Consider the following 15,066-nt stretch of genomic DNA (forward strand, 5'->3'; position numbering starts at 1 on the left):
TTAAGCTTCATTCTACTTCAGATTTGGAATCTTGTTATTTTTATAAATCGCTGGAAAATTCATTCAGGTGCGTCCCTCAAAGATTTGGATGGCAACTTTAAAAAAAAAAGTGCCGAACGAAATTTCAGTGTTTCTCAGAAATTTCGTTTTCGAACATATTCTCAAGCTCTCAAAAATCAAGTGCAGTTAATTTATCTGAAATTTCAGTTTTTCATAATATAGACTATTTTGCACCCGATTGTTCCTGTGACAACTATATGATTTAGTAATCGGATTTTAGCCAAATTTTGTCAGGATGTACATAAATATTTGATACATTAAAAAATCTACCATCTGTGGACTCAATTTTTATTAGCATATTATTATTAGTTTAACGTTTTATTACTTACCTTTTCTGGTATATTTATAATATAGAATACATATAGAAAAATTATCTTAGGGATGTCTAACGTAAGTGTAGAGCCAGTGGTTCGTCTGTTGACCTTCGATCACAAGTTTAGATACACACGGTGGCTAAACGGCTTACACAATCTGTTCACATTTGTATAGGGCCCAAACTTCTCACTTTTATTCTATTCGTCAAATTTCCCATTAGTTAATTGATCTCAATAATCTCAGTTCTAAGTCGTGACTGGAAAAATATTACTGATAACAATATATAATTGATCAACTTTAACATAGTTTACTCATATTTGGAACCCAAACACGAATTTTGACTTTTCTTTTGATAAAACAAAATGTTGGTGTTTATTTCAGCTCAAAGGTTTGATGAATACAAAAAAAATATATATAGAAGATATTGTACAATATGTTAATGTTATTATTCTTTAGTTGTTATTGTTGTTTTCTGTTTGCTTTTACTCAATGTGCTGCACGACATTCTTCTGTTTTAATAATTGTTGTATATTCGTACAGACATAATAATAGTACATAAATGTTGATTTGTTTCACATTATATGTTGTTAATTACCTCCCCTCCCCGCCCTAATTATTAAACATAATGCGCATTGGCCCGCAACTAAGTGTTACCAGTTATCATTTATGTATATAATAATTGTTTGTTTTTGTTTCTTTTTTTTTTTGTCATATTTGTATATTTGTTATATATATTTTATAATTATCTAGTTTTCCACAGTGCCGTCTGCTGTTGCAGTTCTCTGTTGAATTATTTTATTATATTCTTTTAAGTACGTGCGCACAGGAAATAACAATTTATCGGTTATTATTAGATTGTGGAATTGTAGGCCACACGGTGTGCTGAGCTTTTAAAATTGCATTTGAATATGCATGTATATGTGTGTGTCTGCATGTGTGTGTGTGTGTTTGTAGTTGGTTATGAAAAAAAAAATAGATATAACCTAATACAAATTACATACATACATCATACATATAACAAATTAAGTTCCATTTATAGATAATAATTGTTATAATAATAACTCAATCGATTTACCATGCACACCGCATGTAACGTTCGATTGGCTTTATAGATAAACTGCTCTCAACTGTTTTCAATCTAAAAATGCTAAGCTTGAAATAAATGCGCTGCGTTTATGGTTTTTGTTTTGTGGTTAATTTGTTTGTTTTGTTTTTGCTAAGTATACACATTTCAGTTGTTTGTTTTGTGTTTTTTTGTTATTGTTAATTGTTGCAATTTACAATTTAGTTTAGTGGCTATATAATGTGGCTTGACGCTTTCAAATGACTTTATTGTCTTACATTAAAACTGAATTGTTGTCTTTTACACGAAACTTGCTCACACACAAAAAAGCAAATCATAATAACCATAATAATATAATATAATATAGTATAATAATAGTAGTAATAGTAACAGTAGAATAATAATTAAGAATTGCATACACGCGACGCGGACTCAGAGTTAATCAAGGAAATGTTGACAAGAAATCAAAACAGATATAATAGGTATAGCTTTTACATATATGTGTATATATATAAATATAAATTATAAATTATGAATGGTTTTTTTTTTACTTTCTGTTTTATAGAAACTGAATACGCTTAAACGACTGATGCTGCTGCTCCTCCTCTCATCCTGCTTGGTGTGTCTCTTTCTATGAGTGAATGTATGGGCGCGAATGTGGTTTTCTTTTTTGTTAACTTATTTTACAATATATGCGTGTGGCAACCTCTGTGTTTAGCTGTGCTGTTTGTGTGTTAGTTTGTTTGGATGTGTGTGTATGTGTGTGTGTGTGTGTGTGTGTGGCGTCTTTAAACTTTAAGCTAACACACTCGCTTCACTTGCAATTAATACACGTTTACTCATTAGACGGCTGTTGTTCCGGAAAACCGCTAACTTCTGTCTGTTCCACCAGCTGTTGGCCGTCGAGCGTGTATTGAATACGCAGACGCATGCGCAGTACCGCCTAGAATAAAAATATAAAGATTGATTAATTTATAGGACACCCAAAGAGATTGCTTTACAAATTTTTGTAAAATAATTCGAAGTGCAAATAAATATAAACAGTTGGCGAATTAAAAAGATAATTTCAAATAAAATTTAAATTAAAAAAGTATCGTTACAGAGAACAAACTTTATAAGTTTTTAATGTGAGTGTGTGTTCTTTTTTTTTTATCAATTTGATCAATTAATGCAATTGCAAAAACACAAAAGGAAAATGATAAGTTTAAATATATATTAAAAACAGCGAGTACTGTATTAAAAAACAAAATTGAATTATTGTCGTTATTAAAAAAAAAAAAAATAGGAACATAATTAACAGCTCCTATTTTTAAATCCTAACTTAACTTACATTGGACGTGGCCACTACTCGCATTTCCTGCGTGATAACGCCACCAGGCGGCAGCATCGAGCCCGATGGCGGTAACATTTGCAGTTCAAAACTCTTTTGTACCGCCGCCTACAAAAAAAATAGATATTTGAATTAATGACAATTTAATATGTAAGAAAAGCAATGCTCACCTTTAGCAAATACTGTTCCAATGTATTGTCTGAGCTATTTGTGGTTGTCATAAAGATCTTCATGCAGTCGCTGCCCTTCACCGGCACCAGCTGCACCAGCAGTCCGTTTTTGTCCAGGGCCGTCAGTTTGGGACCCTGCGGAGGCTGCAATTCAAACAGTTTACAAAATAAATTCGATAAAGTAAGAACGCCACAGTTGAGTGTGCTCGATTGTAGGAGAAAAAGTTCTCAGGCTTTCCCTATCATCTATTATTCAAACATTTATGTATGAATGTCAGTATCCACGGTTTCATGACATTTCGCGTTTTATTTATTTAAAAAGAGACCACGTTTTGACTTGGAAGCAAAAATATAAACGCCACTAAATTTTCTTCTAATATTGATCAATAGAGGATCAAATTTGGTAACAATATATAATTAAGAATAAAGTCAAACACAACTGTCAATAGGCTTTGAAGGCTCTCTTTGTTAGGAAGAGAGTAAACAATAAGATCGTTAAAAATCGAGTAAATTCTTGTCAATAGACATCGGACGCAAAAAAAAAAAAACTGGTAAAATGTGTGATGATCAGATGAAGTATGACAGTTTTGAAGTACATATACATTATAGAGATGCCTCCTCCTTCAGCCTTTTATAAACACAGCCACAAAATAGGTTATAATTTATCATCCACTCATACGCACCACTGTCACATTGTTAGTTGTCGTCGTTGGATTCAGTTCACCCAGTAGACTGCTGCTGTTAATGTCGCCACCCATAGGGAGTACTGGGTTCGATGGTGCACCGACGCCGACATTGAGGCCACCCAACATGCTTGCCAAATCGTTGCCATTTGTGGGTATGCTGCTGGGCATGGTGTCGATGCCACCAAAGCCTAGGTTCAGATCGATGCCACGCAGGTTCATCATGTTGTTAACGTTGCCGTGATCAGTTGCCATATTGACACCCATGACGGACGTTGTGGATGGAGCCGTTATATCCAGATCGAGCAAATCAAGTAGATCCTGATTGTTGGACACTGTCACATTGGACGTCGCATCGTTATTGGCATTGCGTGTGTTCTTTTTATGCACGGCATTGGACAGATCTGTTGCCATGGCCAAATCGCTGACACCCGCTGACAGATCCGTGCTGCCCAATAAGTCCAACAGAATATTCTAAAATGAGATTGATTTAATGCACTTTCATGGGCTGCAGTGTACAGAATTAAAATTTACCGTATTGTCACCCATTGTATTCATATTGCTTTCGATTAACGGATGTGCGCCACTGCCGCCAATCTCGATGCCATTCTCAATAACATCCGGACTGTTGTCATCGAATGATCCGCCGCTTTCGCCATTCTGCGAACTGATGCGGCTTATTTGCATGGCGGGCATCTTCTCCAGCAGCGGGGGACGCAGATGCTTATAGCTGCCAAAGAGTTGTGTAAACTCAACACCACGCTGCTGCAGATCCACATTCAGATGGCTGCCAAACGAGGTAATCAGCGCCTGGATTTCTCTACAAAAAAATCAAACCAAAATATGTCATTTATCAGGTGCTCATCAAGAAGGGGAGTTGGAGGCGGTTACACTTACTCCACGCATTGCTGGAGGCGCGTGCTCAGCTTGGCCAAGGAGACGAGCGCATATTGCTTGCTTGTGGTCGACACTTGAGCAGAGGTTAAAAACTTATGATACACAGCGATCAGATCGCTCTCCGTGGGACGTTCAAACTCTGTTGATTGATGGATGACATGATATTAGTTATATTTATCGGTATCTCATACGAATTTCTTATATTGTAAGAATTGCAAAAACATAGAATTCAAAACTAAAAAAAAAATTTAGATAAACTAAAGTAAGTATAAAAAAAGGGATGTGTTAATTAAAAAATTCTAACTATGCAAGACATTCAGAGTACAATTGAAATACAAAAACATTTAGAGCAACAAGATAACAAAAAAAAATTCGTTAGTATTAAGAAAAGTAGCTTAAATATTTCTGACTGGTTGAATTTTCTTTCGTATATACATATAATATAAATATTTCTTTTATTGTTCATTCAGCAATATTCAAGTGTTTAGATTCTATTATATGAAGGATAAAGATCTCAAATTAATGTAAAACTACTAGAGAAGTGACAAACTTATTTCCCTAATCGAATTCTTTGAGAAAAATACTGATAATTATATTTAGCTAGCTTGTCTTTTCAATAATATTGATAATAATTCCTTAATTGTTCCTAATTTTAGCTATTTTTAGTTTTCTTTGTCGAAAATCTAATAGGGAATCATTTTTTTGTGTGTAAAATATTTGCTCACCATCCTCGTTGGCGCCGTACATGAACAGATCACCGTATTCGCCTATGGCCCAGACAGCGACCTGCAGCAGCGGCTGCTTATCCTCACAATGATTGGCCACCTGCAGCGATTCCCAGAACCGATTTGTGATATATGTTTGCTCCGGCACGGGACTGCTGGACACCAGTTGTATGGTGGATGAGACGACGTCGTCACGCACATAATTGCCAGCCGCTATTAGTACACTCAATTGTGTGTCCAGATGCCAACGTGAATTGGGTGAATATCGTTCAGCGGCCAGTATCATGCCCGAGCTGCATTGCGCCTTAAATTCGGCATCGGCCTTCTCCAAGAACAGCAGCAGCTCCTTGGTCATTGTACGTATATTTTGTGCATTGATCAGGGCAAACGATAGCTCCATCGCACGTCGACGTATCGATACATCCGGATCCTTGAGGCACTCCAATATTGTTGTACGATGCCGCTGCACCGCCGACGTATCCGCGTGCACTGTCCGCAACAGCGTATTCAGGGCCACATATCGTATATTCTTGTCCGAGTTGAGTAGAAAGCGTCCCAGGATGTTCACAGCCAAAACGCGCAGACCGCCTTCAGAGCTGCAACAAAATGATTGAAATAATGTATCAAGTTTAAGTTGAAGGCAGCTTTTGCACTTACCGAATATCCATAATGGACAGCACTGTCTCGTAGAGAATGGTGTTGCCCACGTTCTTGCTGGTCTCCGTATTGGTGGCCACCTGCGCCAATATATCGTTCATGGCCTCCGAGGCATCCGGATCATTATGGCCAAGAATGCGCAATAGACGCAGGATTTTCACCTGCAGGAACGGATCGCTGACGCCACTGACATCATGTTCGGGCGAATAACCGCCCAAAATAAGGCTCTTCAAGATGCGCACCAGATTCGGCACAATCTGCATAAGTGAGAGCGAGAGAGGAGAGAGAGAACAAGCGTTTTATTGTGCAGTTCTTAATATAAGTGCAGAAAAGAGGGAGAAAGGGAGAGGGAGAAAGGGAGAGTGAGTGAAAAAGAGCTAGCAAACTAGTGTGTATGTGCTAAAGCGAGACAGCGCTAGTTTGTGCATGTGTAAAAAAGAGTGAACAGATATTTAATAGTTGAAAAATTTAAGCAATATTTTTTGTCCACTAATTGCAAAACAAACTAAAATATAAACTATTTAAAATATTACGTTTCAGCATGTTGAAACTGAATTAACAAAGATACTAGACTTATGTATGGTGGAAAAAACCATGGGTAACTAAAGCAATTACAAACAAAACAAAACAAAAGAAAATAACAACAATAACAAGAGTGTTACGAATATTAAATCTATTGTAATTAAGGCACAAATCACAATCATACCTCTCGATTTCCGCTATCCTGGCAAGCAAATTACAACAAATTTCATTTTGTGTTTGCGCGGTTTTCGATCAAAAACAAACAAGCGTTAATTTGTAAGTACAAAATGTTGTCGTTATATGAAAGTCAATCAATTGTAGGTATTAACTTGTCAATGTAATGTACAAAGCGATTAAACAAAAACAAAACAACAACAAAAATAATAATGACAACAACAATAGACGGTATAGCACAAATGAAAAGGAAGCACCAAAACTTCAAAAAGAATTTACAATATATATGTAGTACTCCGAAGTATACAACACGACATGAATGAATGTGAATGTGTAGATATTAAGCAATTAAGGCCGCCCCAAAAGGTAATAATTTGGCGGTGGTAACAATTTGTGATCGCAAAACTTCGCTGGGAGCTGTTTCAAGCTCTTTCGATTGAGTTCCAATAATTTGAATAACGTTGTTCAATTGGAATATCATTTGTTGTCTGTTTGCCTTTCTGTCTGCCTTTCTTCTTGCCTCCTAGTCCGGTTGTAATCTTCAGCAACTTACCTTTTTGAAATGCATCAGCGTATCCGAACTGTTCTCGCACATTTCCGTAATAAGCGTAACGCCAGTTATGAGAATGCCTATAGAAATTTACAAATCTATTATCGAATTCCAATTTTTATATAATTATATGCTTACCATGATTCTTTTCGCTGAGCAGCGAACGTGTTGCCGGAAGAAAGATCTCCATCAGCTCTGGCACACGGCGTATGACACGAAACGCACACAGTGTTGCCTTTTTGCGTATATACGTATTGGGTGATTTCATCAATCGCTCCACTTCGCTGGCCAAATCACGTGCCATCTCCGGCGATGCAATCGCTCCCAGTGTACACAACGCTAGTCCCACCACAAACTGTGTCGAGCTGTTCAAATCGCTGTAAAATATGACAAGAGTTTAATAAACTTCTATCAACTTTTCAAGCTTACAAATTTTCACAACTTAATTAACTCAAATTAATGATAATCAGGGATTCAAACCGAAACATCACGTAACAACTATTTCGGTAAAAGGTTCTATTTCAGTTTTGTCCTTTCGGTTCCGGTATGAATACCGGTTCGTAACGGTTCAACAAATCAATTTTAAAACATTTTAATTTGTTGTTTATACTAACTGTGAAATCGAAATCAACAAATAGATCTATTGGAAAACATTTTTTTTAAACGAATTTAATAAAACTTGAATACAGAATGATTTAAGAGGCCAAACCAAGATCAAAATGAAATTCGGCTTGAAAATCGATCCAGATTTGACAAATTTATAAAAGTTTGAAGTTGGTCGAACCGTTAAACTAGCAACTTTACAAGTCAAAATTATTGTCCGATTTGACATGATTTTTTACAGAAAAATTAAAGACGTCAAAATCAAATTTAAAGTGTTGTTTTATGCTAATTACGATATAAGGAGTCGATTAAAAGTAAAAACTTGAGATTTAAAATTTTCAATTTTCAAAATTCCAAAGGGGGGACCCTTAGCATCGAACCCATGATCTAGAGGAAAATAATTTTTTTAACAAAATTAATTAAATTTGAATGCAGAATGACTGTAGAAGCCAAACAAAAATCAAAATGACATTCCGCTTGAAAATCAGTCTAGGTTTGACAAAGTTATGAAAGTTTAAAGTTGGTCGTACCTTGGACCTAGCAACTTTACAAGTCAAAATTTTTGTTCAATTTCACATTATTTTTTACAAAAAAATTAGAGGTCTCAGAATCAAGTTTAAAGTGTTGTTTTATACTAATTACGATATAAGGAGTCGATTAAAAGTAAAAACTTGGGATTTAAAATTTACAATTTTCAAAATTCCAAAGGGGGGACCCTTAGCATCGAACCCATGATCTAGAGGAAATTAATTTTTTTAACAAAATTTATTCATTTTCTTGCAAGATGATAGCGAAATCAAAATGCCAAGAATATGAGAAATTTATATCATGTTTTGTTCATTAATCTTGTTTTAAATATGTGTCTCATCCTCGTACAGGTGTCGTAAAAACGATCATTCTAAAATTGAACTTTAATTTGACGTTTCTGAACTGTCTTATTTAAGCATACAAAACTTCAAATTCTTTACAAGCTTAATAGCTTAGAGAATACTATTACATATGTACACGTTTATGTGGATTTCATGCTTTCCCTTGATACTTACTTTTTTAAGCAATTCGTGATCAGCAAATGGACATCTTGACGCTCGTCCAGCAGCAACATGGCACCCAGATAGCCAATTCGTTTATCTGTAAAACGCGTGCTGGCCGTCAGTTTGAGGCATTCTAGTTGGCCAAAGTGCGCCGGATAGCCGAGCATGTGTATATACAGCAGCTTGGCAATGTTGCGACAACTGCAACATGCAACAACAAGTGGCAACGACAGAGACAGAGCCAGAGTGAGAGCGAGAGCGAGAATGAAAGAGAATGGGTTAATATTGTTTAACCTTTATTATTTCAATTAGACTCGGCCCACTCACCGCCAGACGGAATCCTCCTCACGGAATGTGCTGCGAATGTAGGCGCACTCTTTGTTAACCACAGCCCGCTCCTCGGCGGCGGTCCGTGCAGCTCGTATCTGACGTATCAGATCACGCAGTCGTGTGGGCGTCGGCATTCTGACTGCAAGTGTGGGAGAAGATCAATTATTATTGTGGTTCTTGGTAAGGAGGTGAACAGTTACAGTTGGTTGAGTAATTGTTTTGACTAAATGAAAACATTCACATATATAATGTGGCATTTCATTGTCATTATATTATTTTTTTCTTTTTTTTTTATAGATGAAAAAACTAAATTTCAATATCTTTGTAGGAATAACAAAAACAAAGTAAAATAATAAATGTAAGAAAAAAATATTTAATATCAAAGCATAATTTAATCTATTAAATTTCATTTAACAAAAATTAAAATATTAAAGTAAGATAAAAATTTAGAGCATAAACATTTGAAAAATCTATTCCTATCAATTCTTAAAATAATTCAAATATACGCCGAAGAGCGGCCGGAAAAGAAACAATCCAAATAATAAAATTGAATATTGAAGAAATCAATAAAGATTTTATTGAATTCCTAAACATGGATGCTAATTCCAATTAATTTTAAATAATTCAAACAACAAATTATTTAGTTGGTTACTTTTCAAGAGTAATTTCGAGTCGAAACTAATATAGGGTTTGAGTTTAACTACTTATTTAAAAAAATAAAAATTTATGAATTGGTTTTGTCAAAACAATTACTTGACTAACTGTAAGTGGGAAACAAAGCTTTACCTCTTTCAACGGCTTCTGTGAATGCCTGCCGTATGGTGGCCATATTGAAGGCTGGATTAAATCTGTGGAGCACACAGAATGTGATTAATAAATTCATATATATGATGCAAACAACAGTGACATGCAATACATAATGAATATTTACATTGTACAAATGTACTATATAAATTACTAGTAGTATATATTATAGCATACCCATGCTCGGAATTCATTGTGAGACGTTGCTACTGCTGCTGCTGCTGCGGCTTGAAGCACTTTGGTAGTGGCAAGCAGACAAACTGCTGATTTTGCTGCTGCTTTTCGATTGTTTATTTTGTATCTTTCACCTTTTTTTCTGCGTTTGCTGCTGCTTCTTGTTGCCGGCCTATGCTTTCATATACACACATACAAGCATATTAGTTATTGATGTTGCTGTTATTACAGCTGCGTCGGCGTTGCAAGACTGCAACAACACATTTCGATCGCGGCGGCCGCAACAACAATAACAACAACAACAATAGCAATAATTTGACAGCCGGCTGCTTACTCTCTGACCGTCTCTCTTTCTTGCGCTCTCCCACACACACGCACACACACACACAGGTTGCACTTGCAAAAGAAAAACTGTGAACTTTAGCAGCTTGCAAGCCTCTCTTTGCCCTCTCTCTCTCTCTCACACAGAGCTTCGCTCTTTGGCTCTATTTTTGGATGCTGCTTGGATTTTTTGTTATTATTACTAATCGCGATGTGCAAACAATATCAGAAATTAACTCACTGCCAGTGATGATAGGTTATGTATGTACTTGTGTACGTGTACTGGGTTTTAAGCCAAATATACATATGTACATACATATGATCTGTCGCCGCTTTATGCAAACAAAAAGCTCTGAGCTCACACACACTCACATACATACATATGTACTTTATGCATGGGCATTGAAGTACCTTTTAACTGGCATCAATTACATATGTATGTATGTACATACATACATATGTATGTAGTTTCCAGTGCTGGCCAACGAAGCGCAGCGCAACGAACAAAAAAAAAAGAAGAGAAAAAATAGGCTAGGTGTGTAGGGTGTTAATTAAGTCAAGAAAAAAATGGCAGGCTTACACAAACACACAAAATAAAATGCAATACAGTTTATGCCCGCTTCTGCTGATGAAAATGAAATGATTAATTCAGTTGAGTGAATAATGCGAAAACCGCACTTGAAGCATGAGCCGAATCGTATAGACGATTATAGCGCGCATTGAGTTGACAGCCAACCCACACACACACGCACGCACGCACACACACACACACATACAAAAAGGCGGAGAGGCGTATTAAAATCCAATTGGAATAGTAGCGTAACTACTAATTGTATGATACTTCATACGTTTGTTATAATATTGATAACAGATGCAATCGAATTGCCACATAAATCGTTCAAACTTGTTCAAACTTTTGTTTAATGGCCCAAAAGGCAGTCACAGTCACCAGTCATGGCCAAAACCAAAACAGCTGCCGTCATTGCTGCTTGGCTCTTATCGATATTCGATATCGATATGACACTATGGGAATTGTATCGAGTGCATTGCATGCGTTGCAAAAATATACATAGATACATATATATATATATATTACAAATACACGTATGTTTTTCACAGCTTATGCCTCTGTAACTTAACACGTATTATTTTATAAATATATTGCATTACTTTCCGCTCTTGTTAATTAATGTGATTTCATTGGAAAGCCCAAGTTACATGGACACATCTCACATAAAACACATACACACAGCACGCACGCACACAAAAGCAAGCACTGAGTTAAGCGTATGCTTCTTTTTGGTCACAAGGAAAACTAAACATTTAATTAAACACTTTTAGTCGTTTTTTATTGAGTTGCGATCTTTTGATTGCACTAAATTTAATCGTTTGTTTTTTTTAGTAGCCACCTGCCGCCTTTAACTTCCAACGTAAATTTTAACAACGCGACAAAAATGCTCGTAGAATGTTGATGATGAGCGCAACAGTAGTAGTAGTAGTAGTAGTAGTTGTTGTTTTTGTTGTTGTGTTGTTGTTGTTCATGTAGCAACAGCAGCAGCAGTGAGAGCGAGAGAGCGATAGCTTAGCGGTTGACATTTCATTTTGACAGTAGCAGCTATCGATAGTTCTCTTAGCCAATTGGACGACGATGACGATGTCGATGTATTCGCATCGCTGCTCATAACGTCATTTTTGTTTTTGAATTTAAATCAAATAACAGCAAACGGTGCTTGCCATATTTTGCAACTCACCTGCGATTGTTTTCCGGTGGCAAAACACTCCAATCCTGCTCATAATACGGATACATGACTGTAGCGTGTCTTTATTTTATTTTCTCTTGTCGCGCCGCTCGTACACAAAAGTAGACACTAACTAAATACACAAACTCTTACACACATCCGAACTCCGCACAGGTACTGACACTGCTATAATATAATGATAAGCAGCTACGATGTGTGCTCCACATAGGCACTGTTCACGTACGTGTTATCTAATGTACATTTATAAGTAATTACGATTTCAATCCCCAAACCTGACACAAATACATACATATACACAGCAACTGACTGCTTGGTGCCTTTTTTTTGATACCCGTTACTCTTAGGGTACAACGGTGTGACTGTTTCCGGAATGTCTTTTTTTTTTCAATTTTTTTTTATGAAAGTTCTAAGTTTTTTAATGTAATTAAATACACGATTTTTTGGGTTATTGATGTAGAAATGTTGCTTATATCCTGTTTTATATTGTGTAAATATATTTTATATTCATATCTTGTACATTCTTCACTTAAGAATCAAAGTATAGTATTTATCCTTTTTATTTCAGGGTGATATTTTTTTTTTAAATTGTATTCGCCTTTTCTGGAAGATTGGTTTTATTTTTAGTTATGGCAGTTTTTAGTGAATAAGCGATATATTCTTTATATAAATTTATGATCAGCGTCATACAGCTGTCTTAATGAACACCTGAATCTTCAAAACTAAAGGAGATATAGCTGGAGGAACCAAAAAAAAAAAACAAATTTCGTTGAGCCAGAGATTGATCCAACTACCAACAAAACCTTTAACACTTAAACTATTAGAGCTACAGACTCCCAATTCTGTGGATAATGCCTTTAACGCCTTCAATATCGGATAAATATGACAATATTTATGGTTGTTTTAAGTTTTTTCAAATGCGTATATACAATAAATAAGTATTTAAATTGAATAACGGGTATCTTTTTGTCGGCAACTCGAATATAGCTATCTTACTTGTTTTACTTTAACACAGATTGGAGAACCATAATCTGTGGGTGGCACACAAATACAGACAGATCGAGATCAAATTGGAGACGTTCTCATGTCATTATTGGTCTGCGGTTTTACAAATAATACGTGTATATGACCAAACAATTTTACATATGTTATGATGAGCAACCCCGTACGTAGCCCGTGCGGTTGTGACTCTTGTAAAAGACTGAAACCATTAGGTTACGATCCCACTCATACTTTATCGACGGCTGCAGTTGAGCTGTGTGTGTGTAGTCGTACATTAGCTGCAGATAGATACATATACTTAGTTATCAAACTAGACGCTCGTATTCATATTGGCGGCATACCATGAGCTCGTTGAACACACAGTAACTATTTATGTATACTCTAACTTATCTCTCCACTCGCTGATAAGGACAACCGTGAGAATGACAGGTATACACAACAAATATTTATACCCTGTGATGGGAATATATTAACTTGGTGCTGAAGTATGTAACATAGAGCTTTGATGTTTTTCTTTGTCTAATAAATTCGGACGAAATTCGGTTAACATCAGACTATTACATTATACAGCTATCATAACAATGATCAGTCGACATTGCTTCTAGGGCTCTGCAAGGGTATTATATCTTCGGCTTGGCAACATAATCTTTCCTTAGCTATTTGTTATTTTTTTTAGATAAGCAAAAGGCGTCACTGATAAGCTTTGATGAGAGTCATTGACAGGTGAAATCCGCATTCAACGCTCTCTTCATGCTCTCGTCATTGGCCTACAGTTTTAGATACTTGTATGGTGCATGTTTATCCATTAATAAAAATATATGTTATGTATTTGATACATGATTATCCTAAGGCCAAGTGGCTACTGTACAAGATCGTCTCTGTTCTGTGTTCTGTGTGTGTGTGTATTATATTATATTATATTAGACTGGAATCATTCGTTGCTCAATCATTTTCACGTGGCGGTCGCACTAAAGCATGCCGTTTAATGGCCTCCACTAGCCATTTGATGCCCTCGTCGACACCTTCGCCCGTGAGCGCTGAGACTGGTATTGTGAGGCAATCACGGCGTCCGATTAATGCGCCAGCCTGTTGGAATACTGGTTTAATCTCACGCACGCCCATCACATCGGGCAGATCCTGTTTGTTGGCCAGTATTAAAAGCGGCACGCCCGACAGCAACTCATTCTTGATCATTTTATCTAAGGAGTATCACAAATATGAAGAATTAATATTTATGTATAAGAATTCAAATTGTATTTACCAAATATGAGCTTGGATTCGTCCATGCGATCGCGATCATTGGAATCTATCACATAAATAACGCCATGCGACTCCTGATAGTATTTGTCCCACAGTGATTGCAGCTCCTGTTGGCCACCCAAATCCCAGAAGTTCAGGCGTACGCCTTGCACATCGATGGTGCCAATGTTGAGGCCCACTGTTGTTGTGATCTTGGCCGGATTTAAGCCTTTGTAGTTCTTTGTGAACTTTGTCTTTGCCGCCTCCAGGTACGTCTGTAATTAACATTTGTATTCGTAATTAGCTTTTGCAGACGTGTCGTCGTCGTAGTCGTTGGCAATTGCCTCGAATTTCAGCCGGAATCGCTTACCGTTTTGCCCGCATTGTCCAAGCCCAAAATGACGACGCAGTATTCGTCTTTTTGTGTGAGATATTTGTAGAAGCCGTGCAGCAATGTATACATTGTGGTTTTTCCTATATCTATGTATACTTAAATTGCTAAGATTGCATTGTTGCATTCAATAAACGGATAAATAAATAAAAGGAAACAACACACACACAATATAGGGCTGCTGATGCTAAGAGTATTCACAACTAGGGCTGCAAGCCCCATAAATAATAATAATGAGGAAACATCGATGGCTTAACAATTGTGCGAT

At 36.4% G+C, this 15,066-nt stretch overlaps 2 protein-coding genes across 12 annotated transcripts; both read right to left on the reverse strand.

Annotated features, from left to right (window-relative positions):
- Positions 1-899: 899 nt before the first annotated feature.
- On the reverse strand, positions 900-13,406 carry LOC117793522 (AP-1 complex subunit gamma-1). 11 transcript variants are annotated; one of them, XM_034633867.1, is made up of 16 exons: positions 13,163-13,406; positions 12,161-12,281; positions 9,897-9,958; positions 9,108-9,249; positions 8,793-8,981; positions 7,285-7,523; positions 7,150-7,226; positions 6,607-6,624; positions 5,901-6,157; positions 5,244-5,839; positions 4,519-4,657; positions 4,156-4,441; positions 3,622-4,095; positions 2,939-3,082; positions 2,769-2,876; positions 2,257-2,381 (listed from the first exon to the last, which is right to left on the reverse strand). In XM_034633867.1, exons 2-16 carry the CDS (start codon positions 12,214-12,216, stop codon positions 2,274-2,276), a joined length of 2,895 nt encoding a protein of 964 aa, XP_034489758.1. In that variant the 5' UTR covers positions 12,217-12,281; positions 13,163-13,406; the 3' UTR covers positions 2,257-2,273. The 11 variants fall into 11 exon arrangements, with proteins under 11 accessions (XP_034489766.1, XP_034489758.1, XP_034489750.1 ...); XM_034633859.1 differs by having other exon boundaries at positions 12,161-12,334; positions 13,163-13,390; XM_034633850.1 differs by having other exon boundaries at positions 12,161-12,399; positions 13,163-13,390.
- Positions 13,407-13,834: 428 nt separating this feature from the next.
- LOC117793584 (ADP-ribosylation factor-related protein 1) lies at positions 13,835-15,003 on the reverse strand. The gene is made up of 3 exons (XM_034633944.1): positions 14,778-15,003; positions 14,430-14,682; positions 13,835-14,367 (listed from the first exon to the last, which is right to left on the reverse strand). The coding sequence occupies exons 1-3, from the start codon at positions 14,868-14,870 to the stop codon at positions 14,111-14,113; spliced, it is 603 nt and encodes a 200-aa protein (XP_034489835.1). The 5' UTR covers positions 14,871-15,003; the 3' UTR covers positions 13,835-14,110.
- Positions 15,004-15,066: the final 63 nt, after the last annotated feature.

Source organism: Drosophila innubila, chromosome X (genome assembly GCF_004354385.1).
Source record: "Drosophila innubila isolate TH190305 chromosome X, UK_Dinn_1.0, whole genome shotgun sequence".
In the NCBI taxonomy this organism is placed as follows: Eukaryota; Metazoa; Arthropoda; class Insecta; order Diptera; family Drosophilidae; genus Drosophila; species Drosophila innubila.